General features: G+C 40.1%; 2 protein-coding genes across 2 annotated transcripts; one reads left to right on the top strand and one right to left on the bottom strand.

The window, feature by feature from the left end:
- Positions 1-1,406: 1,406 nt before the first annotated feature.
- Positions 1,407-7,784, top strand: cahz (carbonic anhydrase). Its single transcript, XM_031742757.2, has 7 exons — positions 1,407-1,669; positions 2,820-3,017; positions 3,724-3,842; positions 3,994-4,086; positions 4,224-4,286; positions 4,455-4,610; positions 6,245-7,784. Exons 1-7 carry the CDS (start codon positions 1,636-1,638, stop codon positions 6,362-6,364), a joined length of 783 nt encoding a protein of 260 aa, XP_031598617.1. The 5' UTR covers positions 1,407-1,635; the 3' UTR covers positions 6,365-7,784.
- A 5,784-nt stretch (positions 7,785-13,568) lies between these two features.
- LOC120434511 lies at positions 13,569-15,143 on the bottom strand. The gene is made up of 3 exons (XM_039602698.1): positions 14,188-15,143; positions 13,945-14,083; positions 13,569-13,813 (listed from the first exon to the last, which is right to left on the bottom strand). The coding sequence occupies exons 1-3, from the start codon at positions 14,531-14,533 to the stop codon at positions 13,585-13,587; spliced, it is 714 nt and encodes a 237-aa protein (XP_039458632.1). The 5' UTR covers positions 14,534-15,143; the 3' UTR covers positions 13,569-13,584.
- Positions 15,144-16,646: the final 1,503 nt, after the last annotated feature.

Raw genomic sequence — 16,646 nt, 5'->3', positions numbered from 1 at the left:
GACGAGTCTCCATTTGTCACAACCTGGCTCAAAGTATGTGATAAAAAAAGAACAAGAACACATATAGACTTTGGAGGCCATTGGATGGTAAATGGACTGGTTCATATAGCGCTTTTCTACTCTATCTGAGCATTCTACACAACTTGTTCATTCACCCAATCACATTTCACAGCTATCTAACTAACATTCATACATTTATTCACACTCCAATGGATGGATCGAAGAGCAACCAGAAGAGCATCTTGCGCAAGGATATTTGGCATGCAGACTGGAGCGAACCACCAACCTTCCTGTTAATAGGTGACCTGCTCTACCACCTGAGCTACAGCCACCCTTGATATTTCAGGATATTTCAGTTAAATAAAATAAAGACACCAAAAAATAGCTTGAACAGCATATCAATACATCATGTCTGAATTCATAGAGGGTATTTGAGAGAGCATGTGCTAAAAACAAAACCAAAATACTTTGTCAGCTAAGCAGCATCCATGAAAAATAAGCAGAGAAGAAACCCAAGAGGTTCTGGCAGGGCTAGTTTATGGGCTTTTTATACACCTGAGCCTGGACTGCTCAGGTGTGCTGCCACTTGAAATTGGGTTAGTTCCACCCACCATACAGGCAACAAGAAAGCAAGGCCAGTCACAATCTATAATATATAAAGAATAATAAAAATCTAAGACCCTACAAGTTACCAATCAAAGCAGTTCTGTTGTATTGTCCAATGTCAAAATCAAAATGAACCCAATCTTTATGTTAAAAATTAAAAATTATTTTATGTTTGCTGTCAGATATCTAAACCTTTCAAAAATTATTGTTATTGAATTGAAACAAATAATTTAAATGAGTTCATATTTTTAACTGGTACTTATTCATCAAAATAACTTTAATTACATTAATTAACTCAAACTGAAAATAGAAAAACTCAAAATATTGAAATTAATAGATTTTGGGGGGAAATTACGTTTACACAATGTATTTAACCACTTTGAGTATTAGGGTTTACAGTGTATTATATTATTTCTTTGCGGTTTGACCTGTTTCGCTTAGGATATTGAAAACTAGGGCTATTTTGGCAGGAAAGTGTGCGTGTGTGTAACGGTTTAACTGCGGGGCTGAAGCCTCCAGTCCACAAATAGGCTCCTCCGAGCGTGCAAAGGCATGAACATCCCGTGCACAAAGCAATAGGCTACACCAACAAGAGCTCGCAAGAGGCTTCACAATATCAGATCCGCTGGAAGCACCGAAAGACAGCATCGGCATGCAGCCGGGTGCTAGAAGAGATACATGTGTGCAGGATGTGCGCGCATCAGGTACTAATCCTTCTCTGCCAGGGAAAGAGAGAGCGGGCTGAAAAATCGCCATCACGTCGTTTCAAAAGTGAGACTCCGCATATCGTGAGGAAAGCAGAGGGGAGCAGAGGCGAGCAGGAGGACTGGGTTAGTAAAGGATGCCACCATCACATCTCTGAATGGCTGCCCTGTTCTCTCTTAAGAAGCGGCAAGCCAAACCCACCGGGGTGAGGACTAACACAGCGTATATAAAGCGAGTGGTAGCTACCAGATCACCCTTCGCCTTTTTGTCCTGCAGACTGACGTGGATTAATCAGTACCAGGGTAGCATACAGTTGGAGCAGCCATGTCTCATGGATGGGGATACGAACCGACCAACGGTGAGGATCTTAGAGCATCCTGCCGGGTTTGCTGCAGGAGAAGATGCTGCCACACTCAACTCTGTTTTGTATATAGTTGTGTAGACAGTGGCCTATATTACAAACAACAATTTGTCAATTTTCAATAATAATTTCATTGCTTAAACAATATACCACTGCGGCTAAGCCTGGGGTAGGAGCAGACCTAGAGAGACCCTGTTCGTTTACAGAAGCAAAGCGTTCTTATTTATTTATTCCTTTATGATTAAACATTATAACCATAATTGTATTTTAATGAATGGATTTTATAACGGTTTTTTATAAAAAATAAATATGGAATTTTGTTAGTTTTGATAAGTTAGTTGTTAGTTTTATTAGTTAAGATAACTGTTTCTCTGGGACACATTTTCTGTAATTTTATGTTCAAAATAAAAACGGGCTGTTATGATTTATTTAGTAATATATTTATTTAATTATATATTTATAGAATATTTTTCCCTGTCTATAATACCTTGATGTTATAGATAGGAATAAAATGGGAAAATGTTGTATATATGTGTAAGTGAAGTGGAGATTTAGAGCTGAGGACATTTTGGAAGAAACTTATCTTGATAAAATGGCTTTTAAAACTACAATTTATGGATTATAAATAGACTTAACTATTACAACCTTTCATTACAAATTTTATGAAATTTTCTGTATCTAATCTACAAATGAGGTCTAGCAATTTATTTGCCAAGTTTAATAGATTTCCATTACTCACTGTTTTCATACTGTTACCATTTACCATGGAAAGAACTCAGATACTTTGAAAGTCATTCGTATCTTATGTATTGTGGTACTGCTGCTTTTATTAACTAAACAACTTCAACATCAAGGTTCTCATTTAGGTTAGTAGCAGTATGATAGTTTAAAAATGTGTTAATTTTTCAACTAAAGGATGTGAGCACCTTGACCTTGAGACCTTGTACTTGATAAACAGAAATGAGAAATTAAATATAAGTTCTACATTTCTTAGTTATAAACCTGGTAGATTTACATTTAACTTCAGTTTGAAAAACCAATAGAAATGGTGCATTTTACAATTCTCAGTATACTTATGTATAGCATGGAGAGTCATATGTGGAATGTATGACAAAGGTGTGATGTTAACGCATGCATGTATTTGCAGGACCTGACACATGGGCTGCAGATTTCCCCTTAGCTAATGGGCCCAGGCAGTCTCCCATTAACATAATCCCTAAAGAAGCTCACTATGACCCTTCTCTGAAGGCTCTGAAAATCAGGTACGACCCCTCAAACACCAAGGGCATTCTGAACAATGGGCACTCCTTCCAGGTGGACTTTGTGGATGACACAGACAGCTCCAGTAAGTACAGAGCCACAAAAAAGATATTCATCTAGTTATTAAGGCATGTCTTGTAAGATGTGGCTAAATTATCGAATAAATGTCTAGATGTCCATTGCAATCTTCTCAATGTTTTGTTCAGTTATAAAGCCTTATGGACAAAAGTATAATGAGTATAATATAATATTCATTATATTGCAGTTGTGTAGAAGAGGGTCAGAAAATGTGAGTCTTTGATTAAAAAATTCTAAAGTGTATGTTATTCTGTACATTTACAGTTGGTCCTAGCATTAGTTAGCTTTATCTGTCTTGTTTATGCATCCACCCCTGCTGTATGTACTGTAGCAGATAAGAGTGATGATGTCAGCATGCAGTTAATCCTAATCAGCTGTATTTCATTATCTGCAGGTCAACAGACATCTACAGTACCCCACCCTGTTATACTATACTATACTAGTACTTTTACTGTTCACCTTTTATCCAGTGTACTGCATGTCATTACAAAAGTAAAAGTAAACACAGAATTAAGTCATTTTACTCAGTTCCAAAAGTTCAAAAAATTGAGAACCAGAAAAGACTAAAAATCCAGTGTTAACCTCATTCAGGTCAGACTCTGAAAATCCTGGGTCTTTTGCTTTTTCAATTCTGGATAGGAAAGATCAACACATGCAAAATCTGTCCTTTCCTGACTGTGGCCCCAATGATTATGATGTTCTGTTCTTACTAGCCTTGACTGGGGGTCCCATTTCTGGAGTCTACCGTCTGAAGCAGTTTCATTTCCACTGGGGAGGAAGTGACAACAGAGGCTCTGAGCACACTCTCAATGGCATCAAGTTCCCCTGTGAGGTAGAAAGATCTTGACACTGCACAGAATTAAAAATGGTTGCACACAATGTGCAACTTTGTGGGTCTGTTGTGTAAACAACTATTTAGTTGTCACTTTATTTTCTTCAGATTTGTGCATTAATAATCCAACTTTGCTTGATTTTCTCGTTAGCTTCACTTGGTGCACTGGAACACTAAGTACCCCAGTTTTGGAGAGGCAGCTGAAAAGCCTGATGGACTTGCTGTAGTGGGGGTATTTCTAAAGGTGAACCGTCAGTGATCAGTCACATTTAATGATATTCAATATTCATCGCCTTGGGATTCTGAGGGTAAAAAGTTCAAAATGAATAAAGTAAAAATGTTAAATATCAAATTATGTTATGTCTTCACATTGTGTTCCAGATTGGTGCTGCCAACCCCCGCCTTCAGAAAGTTCTGGATGCTTTGGATGCTATCAAGACCAAGGTAAAATCAGCTGTCTCAGAATTGCTCAAATACAGGTTTGCTGAAAACAAATGTGCTCGTTCTGTTTGTGCAGAGCAGTTTAAAGGCATTGGAAACTAATGATGCCACTATCATGGTTTTTCTTTTGGTCTTTCCTTTCTTCCCTTTTCTCTTCCCTCATGCCTACAGGGAAAGCAGACAACCTTTGCTAACTTTGATCCAAAGACTCTTCTTCCTGGTTCCCTGGATTATTGGACCTACGAGGGCTCTTTGACGACTCCTCCCCTCCTAGAGAGTGTAACCTGGATTGTACTTAAGGAGCCAATCAGCATCAGCCCTGCACAAGTACTTATCTTGGCCCCCAACCCCATCCATTTCACACACATAGGCAATGTTTAGCTATAGCTATTTGATTCAATTCAATTTTATTTATATAGCATTACATCACAACAACAGTCACCCAAGGTTCTTTATATTGTAAGACCCTACAATAACCCTACAATAATACCAAGAAAATCCCAACAATAATATAACCTCAACGAGCAAGCACTGTCAGGGTGTGAGTGTATTAGTCAAAAGAAAATATGCAAAATCATACACACGTTTGTATGACTATACATTTCATTTAGTGTTTGTGCATGGTTTGGGGGCCAGAATGTTGATCCAAACATTATCACTGTCAAGAGTGAAGTTACAGAAGCCATATCAGACTTTAGAGTAGGGTGGGTCTAAACCTTAAGTAACTGGTGTTTCACTTAGATTACACTGACTGCCTGCATCTCCAGTCTGCACTCATGAATGTAACCCTCATGTGACACAAAACTCACACAGAGGTGGCAATAAGCGTTCTCCTCTATCATTAAATGTGCTCATACATTTATAAGACACGCTTATATATAGATATACTTATTTTCCACAAAGTAGAAATCAGTGCAGTAACACTGAAATACAGTGCAACAGATGAATGGAAACTGGCCCGCTAAAGTAAATTCAAGATCACCAGCTAGCTAAAGGCTAAATGACTCCCAGTGAAATAGTTATTTTAACAATTTCACTGCTTTAGGCATTTCTCTTTCTCTCTCTTTCTTTCTCTCTCTCTCTCACACACACATACACTGCAGTGAGATTATCCCACGTTGTTTTAGTAATTTAATCGTTTAACATCTTTCATTCCACATTTTAGTCCTAGCACACTGATGTTCAACTAATCCTGTCCTGGGAATCCTGTGTGAAACAGTGGTGTGAATGTTCTCAAAAAAGTGTATGAAGAAAAGTCCTTTTAGCTTCAGTTTGGTTAAACCAATGCCTTCATCAAATTGGACCGAAAAGCCATTTGACATGATAAGGGAATGCTAAAGAGGAAAGTTTTTTTGGATGGATCTCTCCCACATACCTACGACTTGCATGTAACATTAGTTAATGACACTTCAGTGGATGTGAGGTGGATGAAGCATTATTTCATTACAAAGTATATCATTTGCTTATGCATGTATTACTGTTGGGTAGAACTGCACTGTGAGCGTACATGTAAAATAGGCTATTTTATATAATAAATGAAAATGTCTTTCATTAATTTTAAATAAGGCTTAGATGATGATTACAGTTGAATAGCTGTATGTTAAATATGTCTGTGTGGGAACATTAGACATGGTGAAATGGTTTTGTTCACCTATAAAAAAATTAAAAAGTCATGTACATCATGTAGTACTTTTTGAAAGGTAGTGTACTTGCTTACTAGAGACAGTAATTGGTTACATTGCAACACTGACTGTGTAATTTTGTAAGTTATCAATATAACCAGCCCTTGGTGATACTACAGAGTATACATTCACCTCTCACTTGTCCCTCTGCTCAATCATGTGGTAATCTTCTTGGTGATGATTGAAGAAATTTTACTAATGCAACTCCATAATTCTGCAGAAGTCCATGAAAACATGATCTTTTATTACTCTCCCTTTGCCACTTTTCTTCCTGATTAGATGGCCAAGTTTCGCAGCCTCCTCTTCACCGGAGATGGAGAAGCTCCATGCTACATGGTGGACAACTACCGCCCTCCACAGCCTCTCAAGGGCCGCCTGGTCCGTGCATCCTTCAAATAAGCCCTTCTTCCTTGTCAGATCCTCTCGTTGCTTCTTCTTCTTTTGGTGAACATTCCTGTTCCCTGTGTGCAGGCTTTACTTATTTTGTTTTTGCTCTGTTGAAATCACATGGAAAATTGTAACAGCCAATAACAATGATGTAGGACTTCTAGTTAGATTAGATTAAATGGATTTTCTTTGCAGTATCTGCATTGTTAAAAATACAACAACAAAATCTTTCCAAAGTGAATTATTATTTATAATTTAAGAATCTTTTGAAATAAGGATTTTTTTCAGAAAGTATTAATGATCAGTAAACAATAATATCTAATATCTAGACAATAATATATAGTTACTGTTATCAATTTCATCAAAAAGACACTGTAGATTAGGTTTGCTTTTTAATAGTCATATAAAGCACAAATGAACTTTTCATGAACACTTTCCTGTTCATGAAACAAAAGTCTGCTTAATGTTCTTCTTAAACTCTTCTAAATCTTTCCTCGTGTTTAAACTTTGCCTTTATCAACATTTTGAAGCTTTCTATGAATTGATTGTGTTGTGAATTGTGCTGCAGACAGCTGCTCAGATTGTCAAAGGCTTACCGATGGCTAATTCTGCCACTGGTCAGTAAACTAGTCAGCAAAAACAGGAAGTGACTGAACTTGGATATGACATTCTTCTGTAGTCATACTCATCATTTTACACACTATACAGCAGTTGGAGCCACTACCTATCAGGTAGTGCTTTTATGCAAGTAGATTTGACTTTTGACCCACCCCTTTATGGTACATTATGGTACGATAACAGAAGTAAGTCTGTTGTTAAGGACTGTCTAATCTAGCTTTAACCAGTAGTACAACCAAAGGCCATGTGCATTCCTGTGGATATGGCTTATCTTCTCAGTGGCACTACAATACATTTTATTCATGTCATTTAATTTTCTTTTCTTCCTTTTTTTGGTTTGTTTGTGTACCGGACACCACAGTGCCTTAACTGCTGTCTTTAAGACAAATTGGAAAGAAAGTGGCATCATTTTATGTCTATGAGCACTCTTCCTTTTTACTCTTTCTTTCAGTGCCTTTCGCGTATTCTTCATTTAACTAAGCTTAAATAAATAGCAGGTATTTATGAGAGACCAGAGCAATGTTACTTTTATTTTTCATATCAATTGTTTTAGGGTGTCTCTATAGTGAAACAGGTTTAACTGCTTATAGTCACGTTACACGTGGAAATGCCTGTGAGAATCTTTCACTTAATAAATGGAAAAGTGCAACAATTTAAAAAAATATGTATTATTGTCATCTTTCACAGCAATATTTGTTCTTATTTTGGGAATTAACTGGATTTACCACAGTTCATTTTATATATGCATGGTTCCCAGAGGAAAACTCATCATAAAATCTCTTGTTAAAGAATAAAAGTGATCTTCTGACTTGCATCATTTAGCAGGTGTGGTTTTTACTTTTTTAGTGAATTATCAGCCAAGGATCAAGGATTAGCACATACTTTTCTATACACATTCAAAATTAATAGACAATGAATACTTCTGACTTTGTTCATCTTCCGTATATCCGAAAAAGACAGGCAATAATTGCATCATTTTGGTCAAATATTTTGTCAAGATATCAAAATCCATGCTTTTATTTTCTCCTCCTTATTTGGGTCTGGATTGCTTGGGAAGCAGGCTAAGTGGAGTAGCTCAGGCTTCTCTCTCCCCGGCCACCGCCTGCAGCTCATTCAGGACAATACCAAGCCTTTCCTAGCCAGGTGACGTAATCTCACCAATCTCTCCAGCGTGTTCTGGGTCTACAACAGGGCCTGGAACATCTCTCCCTGGAGTTTCCCATGAAGCATCCTAACAGCTCCATGTACGACTTCATCTGGCTCTTTTCAATGTGCAGGAGTAGCATTCTGTCCTAAATCACTGAACTTGTTGTGCTATGTCTAAGAGAAACACCAGCCACCCTTCAGAAAAGCTCATTTCTACCACTTGTATCCACAATATCATTCATCATCAGAACAGAGCTTGAGATTGAATAATGGATTGGGGCAGTGCCAATCTGTTGTGACGATGAAAGAGCTGAGCATAAAAGCAAAGCTGCTGATTTCCGGAGTTACTCGGAAATCTCACAGAGGAGGGGTGTGTTGATATATTAATTAGAAATGGTGTAAAAACTTTATCGTCCGTGAACAGGTGTGTCTGCTGGACATTGCGCTTCTTTCCCTGTCTATGAGGCCGTACCTGCTGAGGGAATTCCTGCAGACCAATTTCACTATTGTGTTCATCCTAAAGCGAACCCAAAGATTGCGGCTGACACCATCTCCAACGTTGTGTACTCACTCCAATCTCTCTTTCCTGAGGCCCCTAATATTATTCTGGGGGACTTTAATCACTGTGATTTGAAGAAAACATTGGGGAGTTTCTATCAACATGTGAACTGTCTTACACACTTCAATAAAAGTCTGGATCTGTGTTATGGTTCCATAAAAGGTGCGTATACATCTGTGGCAGGCCCCACCCTCAGATCCTCTGACCACAACACGGTGCATCTCCTGCCAGTTTATAAGACTGCTGAGGAGCGAGAAGGTGAGGAAACACCACATAAAGTTTTGGAGTAACAATGCCTCTTTAGCCCTGCAGGGATGCTTTGACTGTACTGACTGTTTGGTGTTTGTGGAGTCATCCAGAAACATGAATGAACTGACGGACATTGTCTGCAGCTATAAACCATGGTCTTCAACAGCTCAGAGGCTGATTCATGAAAGGAAGAAAGCTTTTAATTCAATTCGATTCAATTCAATTTTATTTATATAGCGCCAAATCACAACAACAGTTGCCTCAAGGTGCTTTATATTATAAGGTATACAGGTCAAAAATCATTCAAAGGTTCCTCACAGTGTTACTGGAGGCCAAGGTAATGCCATCCAGAGTAAGAATCTGCTTAGATACCATATTTCTAAGATTTTCAGGGCCGAGTACAATAACCTCAGTTTGATCTGAATTAAGAAGCAGAAAGTTAGCGGCCATCCAGGTCTTTATGTCTTTAAGACATTCCTGCAGTTTAACTAATTGGTGTGTGTTACCTGGCTTCATGGATAGATAGAGCTGCGTGTCATCTGCATAGCAGTGAAAATGTATACTATGTCTTCTAATGATGCTGCCTAAGGGAAGCATGTATAATGTAAACAGAATTGGTCCTAGCACTGAACCCTGTGGAACACCATAATTGACCTTAGTGGGTGAAGAGGACTCTCCATTTACATGAACAAATTGGAGTCTATTAGATAGATATGATACAAACCACTGCAGTGCAGTACCTGTAATACCTACAGCATGTTCTAATCGCTCTAATAGGATATTATGGTCGACAGTATCGAGCGCAGCACTGAGGTCTAGCAGGACAAGCACAGAGATGAGTCCACTGTCAGAGGCCGTAAGAAGATCATTTGTAACCTTCACTAAAGCTGTTTCTGTGCTGTGATGAGCTCTGAAACCTGACTGAAACTCTTCAAATAAGCCATTCCTCTGCAGATGATCTGTTAGCTGTTTGACAACTACTCTTTCAAGGATGTTTGATATGAAAGGAAGGTTGGAGATTGGCCTATAATTAGCTAAGACAGCTGGGTCTAGAGATGCTTTTTGAGTAAAGGTTTAACTACAGCCACCTTGAAGGCCTGTGGTACATAGCCGATTATTAGAGATAGGTTGATCATATTTAAGATTGAAGCATTAATTAATGGCAGGACTTCTTTGAGCAGTTTTGTAGGAATGGGGTCAAAAAGACACGTTGATGGTTTGGAGGAATTAATTATTGAAGTTAACTCAGAAAGATCAATTGGAGAAAAAGTCTAAATGAATATCAATGGTACTGAAAGTAGCTGTAGATAATATTACATCTGTGGGATGATTATTGGTCATTTTTTCTCTAATGATTAAAAATTTATTTGTGAAGAAGTTCATGAAGTCATTACTAGTTAACGTTAAAGGGATGGTTGGCTCAGTAGAGCTCTGACTGTTTGTCAGCCTGGCTACAGTGCTGAAGAGAAACCTGGGGTTGTTCTTATTTTCTTCAATCAGTGATGTAAGATGTTCTGGCTTTGCGGAGGGCTTTCTGATAAAGCAACAAACTATTTCTCCAGGCTAAATGATGATCCTCTAAATTTGTGACACGCCATTTCCTCTCCAGCTTACGAGTTATCTGCTTTAGGCTACGTGTTTGAGAATTATACCACGGAGTCAGGGACTTCTGGTTTGAGGCCTTAGTTTTCACAGGAGCTACAGTATCCAGAGTCGTACGTAGTGAGGAGGTACAATTATCAACAAGATGATCGACCTCTGTTGGAGTAGCGTTCAGATAGCTGCTCTGCTCTGTGTTGGTACAGGGCATTGAAGATGATAACAGTGGGTGGATTATATTCTTAAACTTAGTTACAGCACTTTCAGAAAGACATCTACTGTGATAAAGTCTACTCTCCACTGCTGTGTAATCAATTATTGTAAATGTAAATGTTATCAGGAAATGATCAGACAGCAGAGGGTTTTCAGGAAACACTGTTAAATGTTCAGTTTCTATGCCATATGTTAAAACAAGATCTAATTAATTCAATTCAATTCAATTTTACTTATATAGCGCCAAATCACAACAGAAGTCGCCTCAAGGCGCTTTATATTGTACAGTAGATCGCACAATAATACATACAGAGAAAAACCCAACAATCATATGACCCCCTATGAGCAAGCACTTTGGCGACAGTGGGAAGGAAAACCTCCCTTTTAACAGGAAGAAACCTCCGGCAGAACCAGGCTCAGGGAGGGGCGGGGCCATCTGCTGTGACCGGTTGGGGTGAGAGAAGGAAAACAGGATAAAGACACTTATTAAAGTGGTGGGTGGGTTCTTTTACATTTTGAGAGAAGCCAATTGAGTCTAATAACAGATTAAATGCCATGTTGAGGCTGTCATTTTTAGCATCTACATGGATGTTAAAATCACCCACAATAATTATTTTATCTGAGCTGAGCACTAAATCAGATAAAAAGTCTGAGAAATCAGAGAGAAACTCTGTGTAAGGCCCAGGTGGACGATAGATGATAACAAGTAAGACTGGTTTCTGAGTTTTACAGCTGGGGTGGACGAGGCTAAGCATCAGGCTTTCAAATGAATTAAAAGTCTGTCTGGGTCTTTGGTTGATTAATAGGCTGGTGTGAAAAATTGCTGCCACACCGCCCCCTCGGCCTGTGCTTCGAGATTTCTGGTAGTTAGAATGACTCGGGGGTGTTGATTCATTTAAACTAACATAATCATCCTGCTGCAACCAGGTTTCTGTAAGGCAGAGTAAATCGATTTGTTGATCAATTATTAAGTCATGTACTAACAGACTTGGAGGAGAGAGACCTAATATTTAATAATCCACATTTCACTGTTTTACTCTTTGGTTCAGATGTGGATACTGTATTGTTCTTTCTTTGGGATTTTTTATGATTAAGTTGTTTATTGCTGGTTTTTAGTTTGTTTTTTGTCTGTTTGGGAGCTGACACAGTCTCTATGGAGATGGGTTTTTTGGGGGGTAGCAGGAGGAGAGAAGCTGCAGAGAGGCATGTAAGACTGCAACTCTGCTTCCTGGTCCCAACTCTGGACAGTCATATTTTGGGGGGTTTAATAAATTTGACCAGATTTCTAGAAATGAGAGCTGCTCCATCCAAAGTGGGATGGATGCCGTCTCTCCTAACAAGACCAGGTTCCCTCCAGAAGGTTTCCCAGTTATCTATGAAGCCCACATTGTTTCTGGGACACCACTCAGACAGCCAGCAATTTAAGGAGAACATGCGGCTAAACATGTCACTCCTGGGCCCGTATCCCTAAAGAATCTTTGTGCAAAAAGTGGCTCCTAGCGGCCAAATTCTAAGAAAATTCTCAGAGTCATGACGTTTTCTTAGAATTTCCCCAAAAAGTGACATGACAATCCCAGTTAATATAAAAGCTATTCCTCAAGATTCCTAGCGCTTAAAAGGGCTCCTAAGGCGAGATCTGCTAAGAGCAGGGAAGAGGACTTTTAGTGGCTTAGGAGTTCCTCTAAGCAGCTGCACAAAATGGCCAACAGAAGAGGCAGGAGAGATGTCCTGCAAACACTGAATGACAGGGAATTATTGAGACGCTACAGATTGGATCGTGCAGGAATCATGTTTGTGGTGGATCTCCTTAGAGATGCAATTACTTCACCAACTCGACGCCACAACGCTATTACACCGGAGACGAAAGTAATCACAACCCTGAGGTATTTGGCAACCGGGAAAATGCAACAATGCAGCAGTGATGACTTGGGTCTGTCCCAATCCTCCGTCAGCAGAGTCATCACCCAAACACTGACAGCTTTGTCACAACCTAATATTGTGACACAATTTGTTTCATTCCCGCTGGATGCCCGCACTTTACACACACATAAAAGGGCATTTATGGATATTGCAGGATTCCATGGCGTTGTGGGTGTAATTGATGGAACACATGGGAGAATAATTGCGCCATCAGAGGACGAGGCTGTCTTTGTTAACAGGAGGAATTTCCACAGCATCAATGTGCAAATAGTGTTCAATGCGGCCTGTAAGATTTTGGACATTGTGGCGAAATGGCCAGGCTCCACACATGATGCGAGAATGCTCTCCGAGAGTGGCATCAGACAGCTTTTTGAGAGACGCTATGTGCCAGCTAATTGCCACTTGTTAGGGGACAGTGGCTACCCATGCAAACCATGGCTCCTTACACCTTACCTCCAGCCACGCCAAGGGCCCCAACTAAACTATAACAGGTAAGCCAAACAATACAAAAATCATGGAAATCATAGGCCAGCTTAAGAGGCGCTTTCATGTTCTCCATGGAGAGGTGCGGCTGAGGCCTGAAAAAGTCAGCAAAGTCATCATAGCCTGTGCAATATTACACAATATTTGCAAGGTTAGACAGATTGCAGAACCTCTGGAGGATGGCGATGAGGATGAGGATGAAGACAACGATGAGGATGGTTGTGAAGAAGATATTTACATTCCCCAGGGGAACCTAGCCCAGAGTGGACTGCCTTACAGGGCAAACTTCACAAATTTACATTTCAGGCAAGCTGTAGCCCCATGTCTTTTGAGAACTTGTGATGGTATTAAGAACTACCACAGTTTTACTGCACATCACCTGCAATTGTTAAATGCAAGACACAGAACACAATCTGTAAATGGTTTATTTTTTAGGTATTCAATTTTAAGGTGGTAGTACTCCTCCTGAAGGGAAAGGACTTTTTTTTTGTTGTTGTTCAAACACATCAATTGTGAGTTGCAATCTGCTCTCCTGCAGGGATGCTGACGGAGCAGGTGCTGCGGATGGGAATGGTGTTTGATCCGCCGCGCTATCCTGAGTAGCAGCTGCAGATGGTTCAGGCGGCAATCTCATCGGCCAACTTGATGGGCCCGGTTCTTGTGATGGCTCCATGCTACAGAAATACATAGGCCTAGTTTAATTATCGTTTTGATTAAATTAATTTGATACAATGAGCATAGATAACACATGAAATGGCTTCTGCAATGAATAAACACTGTAGATATGAATAACCCTGTGTCCTACCTTTGCTGCACTTCGAGGGCCTGCATCATTGATGTGTCAATGCCTGTTGGCAGCCCGGTGACACTGACCTCAGAGTGTCCCAGGACTTGAAAGACAGTGTCGGCCACCTGGGACAGCTGCTTTGCGGGTGGTCCACCCCCTAGAAAGAAACAGTCAATGAACACAGTACTTAGGCATGTAAATTAACTTTGCCAGCAGGAGCAAGTTGCCAGATTATGTGGTAGGCTATAATATTTTGCTCACCTGTGAGTGAGGATTCCCACTTGTGTGCTGCAATCTCATCTTTTGCCTTGGACTGCAGCACATACCACCTTTTCTTACAATCGTCGCCTGTCCGCACCACCAGTGGAAAAGAGGCATTGATTGTTTGGGATATTGTGTCCCAGGCGCGCCTCTTGCCTTGGCTAGTGACAGTTGGGCTAAATTTTCCTCGTAACATACCTTTATGTTCGTTCACCAACTGGGCCAGCAACAAACCTTGCTCCTCAGTCCAGTTTGGCTTGCGAGTCCTTTTTTTCTCCATTTTCTGTGTTTGTAAGATATTTGTTAACAAGCCTTTATAAATAGACCAGCCAGCAATCACAGACATTGATAAAAGCTGAGCCGTGTTACCCTCGTTAAGACCACACTGGACTTGTAACGTTGTGATTTCTACTTCATTATGGACAGCCCCTTGAGATAGGCCATCTTGTTTTCAATGGGGTCCATATGGGAGTGAAAGTACAAAATATGCCAGCTAGGATATTAATATGAGCAAATAAGACACGAATCATTATTTGAACAGGGTGTAATGAGTTTAAGTTTTCACATATTTTAGATTCTAATGTTAGGCTATAACCCCTACAGCTTACTATTCATTTTCCAGATATTTTCTTGAATGTGAAATATTATTTACAATTACAGTCAGCATAAGATTAGAGTGTATAATTATGTTTATTGATTTGAGGGTACATCCTTTGCTCATTCTCACCAAAAGCTCATTTCCATCAAACTTGTAGGATCAACCAATCACGGCTTTTGAAATGATGACTCATACCTAGCAACGGGGTCAACCACACCTCCTCACTAAGATAGGATTTTCCATCCATTCCTTGCTCAGAGTTCACTGAAAATGTTCTGGAATCACTTCTAAGCTAAAACTCCTGGCAAGGAATTTTTAGGTTAAGTTAGGAGCTCGCTGAGAAGATTCTCAGAACCTTTTGGGATACGGGCCCTGGTCTGATTGGGGAGGGGACCAGAGAAAACTACAGAGTCCCACATTGTTTTGGCAAAGTTACACACCGATTCAATATTGATTTTAGTGACCTCCGATTGGCAGAACCAGGTGTCATTACTGCCGACGTGAATTATAATTTTAATGTATTTACGTTTACCCTTAGTCAGCAGTTTTAAATTTCCTTCAATGTCGCCTGCTCTGGCCCCTGGAAGACAATTGACTACGGTTGCCTCTAGCTTCACATGTCTCAAAACAGAATCGCCAATTACCAGAGTTTGACCCCCAGCAGGTGTGTCACCGAGTGGGGAAAATCGGTTAGACACATCAACACGTTAGGGGTGTACCTGTGGCTTCTGTCTAAGACTATGCTTCCTCCTCACCGTCACCCAGCCGCCCTCTTTCCCCAGCTGCTTGGGGTCTGCTGGGAGACAGCTAGCGGGGCCTACACTATTTTCGGCTCCACCAGCTACAGGGGCCTGGCTAGCTACGGGTGTATCAAGCCGAGTCTCCAATTCAGTAATCCTGGCCTCCAGAGCTGCAAATATGCTACATTTGTTACAAGTATCATTACTGCTAAAGGAGGCCGAGGAGTAGCTAAACATCTGACACAATGAGCAGGAAAGTACAGGAGGGACAGGTGAAGAGGCCATGCTGCTAGCGAGTCAGCTACGAGCTACGCTAAGCTAGCGAACCAGTACAGACACAGTGAGTAAATACTTTGGCTATAAATTAGGGAGTGAGTACACAGAGAGTGTCCTTCATATGAAGCACGTGAAGATTATACTATGAAAACAGAAGTTATCAAAAAGTTGGTAATTAAATTGCTATGCAAATAAGCTACTCAAAAACACCACTGTGTGTTGGAACAGGAAGTGATACTCTACCGCAGAGAGAGCGAACACCAACAGCAACACCAACACCAAGTGACAGCGCCACCCGAAGGAGGCCTTTTATTGAAGGGAATATCTCCAAAGTGAATCTGAGGTGAAAAAAATTAGGAAGGAGATCAGATCCAAAATAAAAAGGCCAAAATAAAATGCAAGCATAAGGTAGAAGTTGAGATGGGTAGCAATAACTTAAGGGTTGCCTGGGCAGGCATGAAACACATGACTGGTCACTGTCATGTAATAAGATAAGCCTCCCTGGTTTTAGCTCAGACTATCAGTTGCCTAATGAGCTGAAGAGATTTTACTTGAGAATTAATGATAATCATAATTTTAGTAACACACTGGTTTTGCTAAAAGAGAGTATGGTAATTTGTCTTTGACCAATACGACCAGACTTTGTAACCTGGTTAAAGTGGTTGGTCAGATTTCAGGGAGGTCTCAGGTTCAGCTTGTGGACTTATACAACAGGCAGGTGCTGAGGAAGGCAACCTCTTTCATGTTATGTTCAGACAATCCTCTCTTTAATAATTTTCAGCTGCTTCCCTCAGGTCGCTGGTATAAAGTGCTTGCAGTGAGGACCAAGAGACACAGAATGTCTT

Source organism: Oreochromis aureus, linkage group 18, assembly GCF_013358895.1.
Source record: "Oreochromis aureus strain Israel breed Guangdong linkage group 18, ZZ_aureus, whole genome shotgun sequence".
NCBI classification, from domain to species: Eukaryota; Metazoa; Chordata; class Actinopteri; order Cichliformes; family Cichlidae; genus Oreochromis; species Oreochromis aureus.
Note: the sequence above shows the minus strand (reverse complement) of the source record. Positions and strands in the feature narration are given on the sequence as shown.